At 39.7% G+C, this 12,498-nt stretch overlaps 2 protein-coding genes across 2 annotated transcripts in view; one reads left to right on the top strand and one right to left on the bottom strand.

Moving 5' to 3' along the window:
* Window positions 1–1,216: 1,216 nt before the first annotated feature.
* LOC109483077 (solute carrier family 35 member G1-like) lies at window positions 1,217–2,614 on the bottom strand. The gene has a single exon (XM_019786042.1). It carries the CDS (start codon window positions 2,412–2,414, stop codon window positions 1,218–1,220), a length of 1,197 nt encoding a protein of 398 aa, XP_019641601.1. The 5' UTR covers window positions 2,415–2,614; the 3' UTR covers window position 1,217.
* Window positions 2,615–4,609: 1,995 nt separating this feature from the next.
* Window positions 4,610–12,498, top strand: part of LOC109483044 (structural maintenance of chromosomes flexible hinge domain-containing protein 1-like) — a 31,165-nt gene continuing 23,276 nt past the window's right edge. Inside the window, exons 1-5 of the mRNA XM_019786001.1 lie at window positions 4,610–4,679; window positions 10,168–10,245; window positions 11,105–11,224; window positions 11,662–11,806; window positions 12,177–12,276. Of these exons, the coding sequence (XP_019641560.1) occupies window positions 4,610–4,679; window positions 10,168–10,245; window positions 11,105–11,224; window positions 11,662–11,806; window positions 12,177–12,276 (513 nt within the window). The remainder of the gene's footprint in view (window positions 4,680–10,167; window positions 10,246–11,104; window positions 11,225–11,661; window positions 11,807–12,176; window positions 12,277–12,498) is intronic.

The raw sequence follows: 12,498 nt of genomic DNA, 5'->3' as shown, positions 1-12,498 counted from the left end.
AACCCTAGCCTTTTTTAATGGACCGCTGGCCAAAACCCCCAACCCTAGCCTTTTTTTAATGGGACCGTCTGGCCAAAACCCCCAACCCTAGCCTTTTTTTAATGGACCGCTGGCTGTTAAGGCTATAAAATTTTATCTAAATTTCAACCTCTCTGAAACATCATTTTTAGAAGCATTATTGTTTCTTCAGTAAATGGGGTAAATTATTTGTCCACAAGCAAACATTTGGTCCCGAAGTTTTTTTTTCCAGACCTGAATTTGTTGATGACAATGTAGCATTTTGTGTCAACACTTGTAATGAGAAGTATTTTATTGGCAAAACAACATAAAACCTACCATTATTAAGTACATAATGTAACACTAAATGAAGCATAAACTTGTTGAATACAAAGATTTAAGATTGATATTATCTACAATGCATATGATCATATCAACAGTGTATGTTTTAAAATGATATGAAGGTTTACATGTAGCTGCTATACAATTCATAGAGCTAGCATCAGTATTGTACATAATTATGAAAGCTGATATAGTGATAGTATCAATTCTAGGTTGTGATTAATAATGATAATTGTACATGTACATGTATGTCTTCAGCTATTGCACATACATTTATACCCTGTAGCTTACATATATAACAGATCAAAAGTATATATTGTACTACCTTCTGTACTATACAATATACAATGTACATGTACATGGGTATACAATGTGCGTCAACTCCAAAATAATGACACAAAAATTGCCAACATTTATGCAGCTATTGCACATACATTTATACCCTGTAGCTTACATATATAACAGATCAAAAGTATATATTGTACTACCTTCTGTACTATACAATATACAATGTACATGTACATGGGTATACAATGTGCGTCAACTCCAAAATAATGACACAAAAATTACCAACATTTATGCAGCTATTGCACAATACATTTGCTAGTTGTAGTTTCCTTATCAAAACAAGACTTAGATGATATTCCTACAAAACAAGGCAGAACCACACACCATAATCACTTACATGTACATTTCATTATTTATGAAATGTTGTTTACAATAGTTAATTATGATAAAATTTGACTGGACAATGAAAATATTGGTTGTATATGGTACAGCTGAAAAGATGTTTCTACTATCGATGTGACTTTTACTCTATTTGGGTTCACAATCATCTTCGATTTACACCGTTAGTTATTCTTTCTGTCCACTATTGGTCAGTTCTCTTCTCCCATTGTATAGCTTTTTTTATCCCCAAGGTTGAGTTCGTTCTGCAGTTTTTTCCTTCGTTCCTCCTGCCTGTTTAGCCACCATGTGTACGTCCCAACAATGATGGACCCCACCAACACTAGCCCCCCTCCCCCAACCTCCATGTATGTTGGTTCCTTTTTCAACAACACGTAGTCAAACAGCAAAGAAAAGGGAATCACCCCGTTTTCTAGTGTCTGCACAATCCCTGCCTTTTCTAACTTCAACCCCGCGTACAGAAAAAACATGGCGGCGCCGTAGCTACCGGCGTGAGCGAATGCGTACGCCCACGTTTGGGAGTCGAGCTTCCAGACTGGGTTTTCGAAAATCAGCATCAAGGGTAAGAGTATGATCACTCCGATGCCTTGGATGTAAAACACGAGCGTGAAGAGATGCACGGTGTGACGCAGTAGCGAACGTCCTAGGACCATCATGGCCGAGATACTGAGCGCAGCGGACAATGGTAGAAGAATTGATCTGGCGATTTCCGGAGGTTCATCCGAAAGGCTCTCCCCCTCCTGCATGCCTACAGCCACTAACACAACCCCAACTATACACACAAGAATCCCACACAGGTTAACAATTGCAACAGCCTCTTTTAAGAACACCAGTGCCATTATCGTCGTAAAGACTGGTCCTAACCCGCGTATAATGCTATACGCTTGTCCTGGAGACACGTAAATAATAGAGAATAGTAACAAAATGGTGGCAATGTTTCTCCCAACCCCCATCGCAACGAGCATCCCAGTTTGCTTACGTGTTTCTCCTAACAAACTAGGTCGTACGTACGCAACAAGGATGAGGTTGAACGCAAAGATACAGGTACGGTTCAGAAAAATGATCTGGAAAGAGGAGAAACCTCCGGCGTGACTTAGCTTCATGAAGTCTCCGGCTAGAGCGAAGAAAATCGTACAGACAAGAACCAAGGTCACGCCCAATCCGGCGCGGAGTGTCTTCCAAAGTCGACTGCCTTCTTGTTCGCTTGGTTCTTCCTGAGTTTCCAAAGTGTTCATGTTTGCGGCTTGTTCTTGTTCTGATTCCTTTTTTTGAACGCAAGAAGGGTGTTCGCACTCTTCAGTGATTGAGGACAGTTTTCCGGTGAGCGGCGACAGTTCATTCGGTTCTGTTTTTGCCATGTTGCTCTGACTGCGAATGAGATTTCCCATCTGTTTAGCAACAGTTTATTAAGATTACTTCTTCAACTTTGCTAAGAATGGACCAGAAAGTCCAGAGTTTCAATCCCAGGCCTGTTGTTTCTCAGTATTGACAAGATAAACTGCATGTGACACTTGTGGTCCCACAGGTATTATATTTTATAAAGAAAGGTCCAGATCATTTTACTGCTACCACCTGTGTAACGCTCTTTTCTGGCCTCAAGCATCTAAGGATTGACCTAATTGTACATTGTGTAGTTCTCTTAACTTTCCTGAGGGGGTATCTAAGGGGTGACCCAGTTCACTGGACCGTCTAGCCCGGAGGGGCTATCTTTGGGGTCTTACAGTAGTCTTAGTTCCCACAGAGTAAATACTGTCTGTAGAGAGCTTCAAGTGTTTGTCTTCTTAGTTTGTCTTCTTTCTGAAGTCCTTTTCTTTTGCTGTCTCCTCAAAGAATTAGCTTCACAATTTTTAAACCACCTGGGATAAACAGAGCACAGTCATTCAAGAAGTCCAGTCTTTAAGATCCAAGCTCCCTTTTAGACTTACATGTATATGTAAGTCCCAGTGACACTCCTTACCCTTGTTTTGGACAGAATTCTTCAAGGTTCAAACTTGACGAATTTCTAACAAAGAGTGAGTTCAATTGTCCAGTCAACCATTTCAATTTGATCTAGTTCTGCCGCCACTTCTGTTGTCAGAAAGATATAAAGAACTGTACACTTGTGTCCGTGCAGTCTCAAACTTCCAAGTTCCCTTCAAGTTTTGAGTTCTGATTAAGCTCCTCAGCCTTGGGAAGAATTCTGAGAGGGAGTGAGTTCAAATATCCAGTCAACTGTTACAGTTTGATCTTGTTCTGCCTCCTATGCTGTTGTCATAAAGGCATAAAGAACTGTACACTTGTGTCTGTGCAGTCTTGAACTTCCTAGTTCCCTTCCTTGTTTGAATTTCAGCCTTGCTTGGGAAGAATTCCGAGAAAGAGTGACAACAAAATGTACAACCAACCGTTCCAGTTCAGTCTTGTTCTACCACCTCTGCTGTCCAAAAGTCCACGAAATCGGTGACACGTTTGCACAGCTTCGAAAATGGGAGTTCCAACGAAGCTCCTCAGTGTAGTCTTGTGCAGAAGTTGAGACCCACTGAAATTCCAAGAAAGAAAGAACATGTATCGTTAACGAATCCAGTAGTGCGACTGCAAACACTGCTACCCATGCATGGTTCAATACACGGCAGTTTTCAATCGGCAGTCAAAGTCCTGACATGCACCGACTGTGTTTGACACCCTGCCCTAACCAGAATAGGGCAATGTAGCATGTCACGGCTATGCCAGCAGTTCAAATTCTTTGCACTTCTATATCAAGCATGTTTACCTAGGGAATGACAGAGTCACATGTGATGTCTGAGTGACGTGTGGGCCAGTCGAAGTTAGTTCTGTGGATAGTGTTGTATCGTGTCACATTTTTAGCACATGGCAGGCATTCAAAGTCCCAATAAATCTACATTTTTACACATATATGGTATTTATGGTGCAAAAACACACATAACGGTGAATCTTTGATTGCTAGTAATGCATTACATGTTCAAGGTGGCCAATCTAGACTTAAACAATGTATATTGTTCTGTGAACCGTTTTGCATATTTCAAGGGGGTGTTGTCTTTGGGAGGGGATAGGTAGGTCTAAATTCTTTGTTTGGTGAGGCTATTACTAGAGGCCACCCCTATTCCCTAAGGCATTATCTGAACACAAGTCAACATACATGTACATGTAAATCATTGTCAACTTGTACGTTACAAACAATAGATACAAAGCTTGTGTGGAATGTTGTTAGGCCATTTACTGCTCAAAATAACGCACAGGTAAAAGCAGATGAAACATAATTATGCAAAGAATGGTGTTACAAATGTACATGTTAGCTTTCTGGTCATGTTCATAAAAGGTAAACATACTTTTGTACACCTGTAAAAACTATTTGTGTACCCTGAAGCTATTTAGAGCCACTCGGACCAAGTTCGTGTCAGTGTCATGCATGCATGCATGAATAGGAAAGAAAAACAAAGGGTTTCATCATACTGTGATACCAGAGTTTTTCACAGTACTTTTATGTTCACAGTTTTTATGGTCACTTTGAATCTGTACTGTGAATTTATCAATTCATTACTGTTATCATATCATGGATTGTCCTTTGCCCATCCCTCTTGCTGCCACCATGAAGATTAAGAAGATTAAGATCTGGTTTACACGGGACAAAAGATTATTTGTCCTAGTAGACGGTGATGGTGATCGACATGCCGTGTGATGCATGTCATAGGACAGGTTTTTGGAGACAGTACAGGCCTCAAAATTAACTTTTTTCCCTGTTGTCCCAGCATAGTCCCGAAAATAAATTTCTGAATTGTCCCGAACTATGAGCATGAATTGTCCCAACATGATTTTCAGGAAGTATGTATGACAAAAACTTGAAGTCAACTTTATTTTGCTTAATATATGACTTCCAGGTACCTTACTAGACTGAGTTTTGGGAGAAATTTTGTAGAAATTTGGGGGCTTTCCCAGAGCCAAAAGCTGAGACGCGTGCCTGATCAACTAAAGAAGGGCTGACATTCTGATGTTGATTTTTTTCTACTGTCCCAAAAATGTCCGAAAGTGTCTTTTTAGTTGTCCATTTTAGTGGTCAGTGACCACTGGACCACCTTTAATTTCAAGCCCTGGCACTGTGCGTTGTGTAAAAAAGTTCTGTGAACAGGGAAAGGCCTGCACCTTCAAAGTTTGCACCTTCAAAGTTACAAGGCTGGACATTGTAGTCTATACTGTGCAGGCCACCGCAGTGTAAAATTACTAAGTATAATAATCATAGGGAAAAAGATGAAATTGTTGTTGGAAAAGTGACGGGTTGGCAATTGCACTGTGAGATTTGCAATTGCAAGGGACGTCAACATGTTTAGGCATACCACCCCATTTTTCCATGCACAACTTATATCAAAGAGAATAAATGTAGCATAATGATTTAATCATTATATATACCAATACCTACATGTATACTTCGGTACCTAATGACCGTATCAATTGGAAATAGCTTGACCAGTTAAACTTTGAAAGGAAAGGATACTTAAAAGCTACTTACGAAAATTAAAGCTTCAAAAGACGTACCTGTGGACAAGGTGTGAAAACATGCCCATCCTTTAATGGCAAACACTGTTCTGAAGACACCACATGAATCAAAGACAGACACTGAAAATGTGGACAGACTTTTTTGTCTAGTTGATGACCTATTTACATTTTGATGAGATGATTAATAATAGTATAATTATTAAGTTGTCATGTATATATCAGTATATAATTATGTATTTTGTGGTCCTCAAAGCTGAGACACTCTGTAACTCTGATTATTTCAAAGCTTTAAAAAAGTATCTGCAAATGTGAATATTGCCAATATTCATACATTGGAATGTTTATAAAGATCTTCCTGACCAAAATCATGAAAATCCATTGTCTTTTTCTCCTCTTTGCAAGATTTTATCCAAAGCACATTGATGTATAATTATGTCATCAACTTCTCAAGACACATACATCAATGTCCAGGACCAGAGGTCTGTCACCATGGTAACTGTTGCTATAGCAGACACCCTGTGGTGTTGGACTGATCACATTTTGTAGCTGGAGGGTCTGGTCACAATATATTTAGTGTTCAACTTCGAACCAAGTGGTCCCGGGTTTGAATCTCGCCCAATGTCACCAAACTTGTGCCCTTGGGAAAAACACTTTACATGACTTTCCTCACATCACTCAGGCAGACAGGATGTTAAATGGAGGTCCTGTGTTTGGGGAGAGCCACACCCCATGCATGTTAAGGAACCCACCAACAGTTATTGAAAGGAGTAATTAGCCACACCTGGGGTCGTATTGAGGTCACCTGAGTTAGCGCCAAAGGGCAGCGGCTACAGACCCTTGTACATTTGTAATCAAGCCCCAATAATTGTCAGCTCCTCACAATTCAGCCCTTGGCTGCCAAGAGAGAGTAGCCAGCCCACCCAATAACAATTGTTAACAAAAATGACATTAAACAACATTATGATGTCACACACATGCCCTTTACTGATACATGGTTTAAAATAAATAATTTCCTGCCCTATACCAGCTTTATGTGTGTAAACATGCTGTTAAGTGTTTGTCGTTTTGTTCTGCTTTATACTGCCTGAGGCTCAGGTATAACTTGCCAAAGCGTCTATTAGCCAGCCATCTGGCCATAATGACTGCTTTTTCTTGGTCCCGATTTTTTTCCTTTAGGCAAAAGCATCAAGGGACTCACCACTTGTCCAATCCTATTGAACTGAATGCTATAAACTACATTGTGTTGTAAATGCATTAAGGAATTACGTCATAGAGAGCACCATAAAGCAACAAAAGTCCATTTGAATCTGTCTTCTCATTTTAATTGCTGTTTGCATTTTGTGTAAAATTCATATCTCAGTAAACCTTGGCTTTGAGAGTACAGACTTTGTTTAGATATCTGGACAATATTTTATCAGGGTGTTGCCTTGATACAAGTAAGTCAGTGAGATTGCTCTGTTTGAAGTTTGTTTTCCAAAAGGTCAGATTTGAAATGTTTTCTTTGTGTAAAAGAAAGAATGGGGATAAGAATTCTATGAATGAAATGTGTCTGAGTCAGTTAGCCCATCCCATTTCGAAATCTTAAGGAACAGTCCACAAGAAACGGAGGGGGGTTGTCTCAGAGTTTTTCTTACCATGCTTGAAAGTGCTGATTTTTATCTTTCCTTTTTTGTATTAATTTTTTGTACTTTATTTTTTGCTTTTCCATATCTCACCCCATTTCTTGTCCTTGTCTTTTGATTCTCTTAAACTGTCCTATATCATTGCTGTTTCCGTTGTTAGAGAGTAAATAAAACTACATGTATCTAGCCTACACCGGTGCAATAGCTGAATGGGGGGTATAGCTCGCTTTGTAACCGAGCGGTCGTGAGTTCAAACCCCGGCCAGGTCATACCAAAGACTTAAAAAATGGTACATATTGTACAGCTTTCTCTGCTTAGCACCCAGCATCTATGAGAAAGAGTATGGAGAGATCAAACACACACCACTACCAACCCCCTGCTGTAGTGATTGCACAACTGTGCGGCCCAAGGGCTACAGAAGTGGAGATGGACATCACCCCTATGCTCCGCAAGGAGTGGAAAGGGTCCTTTATTCATCATTCTACTCACATATGTGCACAACACTGCATGACTTGATGTCATCTCTTTTCTCATCTGAGAATGTCAATAGTGTTACCCTCCAAGCCACCTCCCTCCATTTAAACTGATGTGTTGACCATCAGGCATTGTCGTGAATTGTTCCAGAAAGAAGGCTATGCCATTTGCTTCTAATAGGTCCAACTGTTGGGAAGTCATACCGTCTTTGCAAAGGAAATATTATCGTTACTGCTCATTGCCTAACCTTTGTATTCTTTTTCCATGGCTCGAAATCCTTTTTTGTCACACTTTTTTGTAACATTGAAACTTAGTAGTTAATACCTGCAACAGACAAGTTTTACCTGCACCACTCAGAATTTAGGAAGTATGGATCATACTAAAAACTGTTCAGAAACCATTTGCCATTATTTTTAACTTATACATTATGTACATGTACTTCATTCATGGTTTAAAGCCAGTTTATGGACCAGTGCAGGTTAGGTGCAGGTTGCTAATACGACATCAGAAATGCCTACACAGCAGCAATTTTACATGCACTAACCTGCATTTGCATGCAAGTGGTATTGTCAGCCTATTTTTGAATGAAACTCCTCAAATTGAAAAGCAGAATATACATTCAAGCAAAAGTTCAATTTGGTACTGATTTGGGTCACCCTAACACTTTAGATCAAATCTAGATCTTGTCATGAATATCATCATGAAACACAGTCTGATAGTGTTAAAAATAATTGTACCATTTGAATGCAGGATAGATTGAAAAAGTTAAGTTTTCAAACCTTTTCCCTGCTGATGTAGCCATTTGGCACTAAGTCATATTGCTTACAGGGATAGGTAGCAGGGAGAAGGTTGAAATCTTCTGATATCTTGTGAATACAAAATCTGGAAACCTATCCTGTGACAAAAAAGTATGTGAGCAACAGAATAAGAAAAGTTAACATAGCCACAGATGGACATACACAACCAGAATTTCTCTCACCTGCTTATGTTTCGATGTCTATCAGACACCTTCCTCAGAGCTTCTGACTGGAGTTCTGCTTCTCGACGCTGTATCTAGCCGTAGTAGGTACCTCTTTTATATATAGCCCCAGATGTACTATTCAAACATGGCATCAAATGGCTGAATGGCTAGGCTAGCAGGCATGAGATGGAGAGGTCGCAGGTTCGAATCCCGGCATTCCTGGCTAAATTTTATACAACTTTCCTCACTCCTCCCATGGCAGGTGTAGATGTAAAATCAGTACCTGATTTAGTTGGGGAGATAAAAGGCAGTGGAAGGAGAGGGATGGGCTCTGCCTTCCAATACCGTGCCCTAGATACATCTACAGTGGATTAACAACCCACTGCCCCTATGGTCTGAAAAAGGCTATCCAGCACAAGAGGAATGCTTGCATAGAGATTCTGTCAACCACCAAAATGATGCATCACTTCTCTTAAACAACAACTTAGTTAGCTTGAAGACAACATAATCTGTTGACATACTGACACGGTGGTGTTTTTTTAGACAGAATCTTGATGTTATTTACATCTAATGTCAGTTTGCGAACTTTTGTGATTTGGATGTGATCTTTCTTTGTGTGGCCCCATATCCGTATTTTTACCAGAGAGTTTTGGTGTCCTTTACAAAGAAATTTAGTCGCTTTAGGCCACTACAATTTAATTTGTTGGTTCTCGGATTCGCCTCTTTTTTTCTAATATGCACACACACAAAAAAAGATTATGGTTCTGAATCAACTCAAATATAGTCATATTTTACCACCAACAGTTGAGGCAAGTTCTTTTCTTCCTAGCTGTTACAGTTTTTCCATCTATCAATGCAGTGGTTTGATTAAAAGTTCAAAATTCTAAATATTAAAGTTAAATATTAACCCCAGCCTTTTGTGTTGACTTCATGGCTCCTATAGTATTTGGGGCTGCATAATAGGATGCCTAGACCTGTTGTTATTTTTATTATTCTTGCCCTGTCGCTTCATATTTTTTTCTGAAAAAATCCGAGAACCAACAAATTAAATTGGTGTGGCCTTAAAGGGGAACAAGTGGTTATGTCATCGCGAAGGTGGGGAGTGGGAAAATGGCAGCAGCCAATTTATCAATGCTACCTGCTAGCCACAACTTCAAACGGCCGGTAGCACTCTGAACAAGATGGACTAGCGAATTAAGTGTAGGAAATCACTTTTCAGACATATCATGTGTGATATAATGACGGGTTTTATGTAACAGTAAAGATCCAAAAGCTTATTCTGTTTAGGCTTAGGAAAGAAACTGTTGTTTCCTGTTTCAGTCCTGAAAAAATTAAGGACAGCCACTAATATTTTTCAGTGCCAATGATGGAAAACTGATTGTACATACAACTTTTCATTAAAAGATTTGTCCCTCGTAGGGGTCCACACACGAAAAAGGCTAGGATCTGCAGTTTTTTTAGGGTCGTTCGGGAATTTTTTGTCCTAGGCCTTAGTAAGAAGTCTGTGCTCACAGTTGTTTTGATTTATGAGATAAAAATGTTGTACTGTTTCTTTTTTTTCTTCTTGTGACCAATTTTCTTTCTTGTTCCCCCATGCAGCACCAGGTGGTGACTCCATCATTGTGTCCCACATCAGCCAACATGGAGGCAGGTGGCCGTACTGGTTCAGGAAAATGGGTGGGTACACAATGGCCTTAAAAGTTCATTATGTAACTTTTTTGCACCAAAAATTGAAATATTTCTATTTCAAAAAATGTGGAAGCACATGGACACACTTATACCTTCATTTTACATGCAGGTAACAAATATCAATCAATCAAATATCTGACAAATATTTCACCTAGCCGTTCTGTGTGTACTGTATCTAATAATAAATGTGGACAGCCTGTCAGTGAACAGCCTTGGCTGACTGATCCATGTGGTATACATGTTTGTTTACTGTCACATGCTCACTAAATAACTTTATACAAATAACATACAGACATATAATCAATGGGAATTTCAGCACTTCATTTTCTGCGGCCTGCTCCTTTTTGTACGAGGTATTAAAGAGGCCATTTACATTGTACATCAGCCGTTACAACCATGCTTCAACAAAGACGGGGCACCACAGCCTTTCTGTAACATACATTTGTACAATGTACAGTGTATGATCCACTGCTCATCGAGTCACCCATGTCATCTGTTCTTGACAAAAACTGAAGTCTTCAGTCAAATTTGGGTACTGATATTAATTTGATATCATGTCTTGCCACCAATGGGTAGAGTGCTCGCCTTGCAATCGGTAGGTCGTGAGTTCGATCCCCTTGCCAAATCATACCAAAGACTTTAAAAATGGTACAGACTGTTTTCTCTGCTTAGTATCAGCATTGGAAAGTATGGGAGTTGAACTCACACCACTTCCAGTGGAGTAACCCCCTTCTGTAGTAATTGCACTGCTGAAGTATCTATTGAAAACAGAGATGAGTGCCGCCTTATGCATCACTTGATGTGGGAAGGTTCTTTAACTAACTAACTATCATATCTGTCCCTACAGAGAATGTAAAGAACCTGGGAAGGCACACGTTGAGGCTACAGGTTGTCATGAATGAAAGTGACAACACTGTCTTCGCAGGGAAGGAACTCCCCTCTCTCAACATCAAGTTTACTGTCACAGGTACATTTTGTCTTTAATTTCTTTTTTATCATGATTACCTTTAGTTAGCAGAAGGAAAACATACTGTTTTTGTGCTCTGTTTCTTCTTCGTCTCCAAACAAATGAAGTCAATGACCTGGACCAGCCAACAGTCACCATGGTAACTGATGCTGTAGCAGACACCCTGTGGTGTTGGATTACATTATGTAGCAAGTGGTAGGAGGGGTTGTCTACCATATGTACGAATGTGTTTCAGTGAGAACAAACAGAGCAGTAGTTTTTTCAGCTATGTGAAGGTTAACAACTTGATGCTTTGCAAATGTTGTAGTTGATTCCTATATGCATACCGTCATAATTTCAAAGTTGTATGCTAAGTTTTGTTTGTTTCATTATATTTCATTCCATGCCATGATATAGATGAAATATATATATATATTTTTTATATCCTCTTACCACAGAGGCAGCACCTGACAAGTTCACGGTTGGTTTGATGGACCCCCCGTTCAGAGTGGGACAGCCCTTCCAGATCCCCCTGGAGCTACAGGATGAGTTTGGACACCCCACCTCAGCCACCAACAAACTACAGCCTGTCTTAGAAGCAAGGTTTGTCAAACATCTCACTATTTTAGTAGATTCATGGTTCAATTTAAAGATTTGGGACAAAGGAATGGTTTTCAGATATTTGATAAGAGAGCAATGAAGCAAGGGTGCTCCCCTTCTCCCTAAAATCCTAGCACCTCTACCAAAGTGTTCAAATTTAGGGTTTTTCTCTTAGTTTTTTCCTGAAAGTTTGCTGATTTTTCATCAACAGATTAGAGAGCACCTCTCCCTTAAGAATTTCTGGGGAGACTCCTGGAGATGAATTTTGTAGGCACGGCTATAATTCCAAGAATGCATTTAGTTTGCGATTACGATTATACGACAATCATACAACTGGGTTCTTAACAAAGACCTTTTTGTTTTGCTCTGACAGTGGTCTAGACCTGACCTATGAGGGTACAGAGGCCAAGGGGACGACACTTGTCATCAAGAAGGTTACAGCACTGGGAGATGTGGGCTCACATCAGGGCAAGGTACAGCTATACCTTAATATAGTCTTTCCTAACTTGGTCTAGTTAACTGTGGGAACTGTAGTACTGTTACACAATGAATTTGTTAAAGGAAATACATTGTAACTAGCTCAAATACATGAAAAAAAACACTGACACAATAGTACACATTTTAAGTTGTATTGTGAAGAAATGCCTTTCATACTAAGATTATAAGTTGTGCATTTGCAGTACTTGTGTGTGCCA

This window comes from Branchiostoma belcheri, unplaced genomic scaffold (assembly GCF_001625305.1).
Source record: "Branchiostoma belcheri isolate BF01 breed outbred unplaced genomic scaffold, Haploidv18h27 scaffold62, whole genome shotgun sequence".
Classification (NCBI taxonomy): Eukaryota; Metazoa; Chordata; class Leptocardii; order Amphioxiformes; family Branchiostomatidae; genus Branchiostoma; species Branchiostoma belcheri.
Note: the sequence above shows the minus strand (reverse complement) of the source record. Positions and strands in the feature narration are given on the sequence as shown.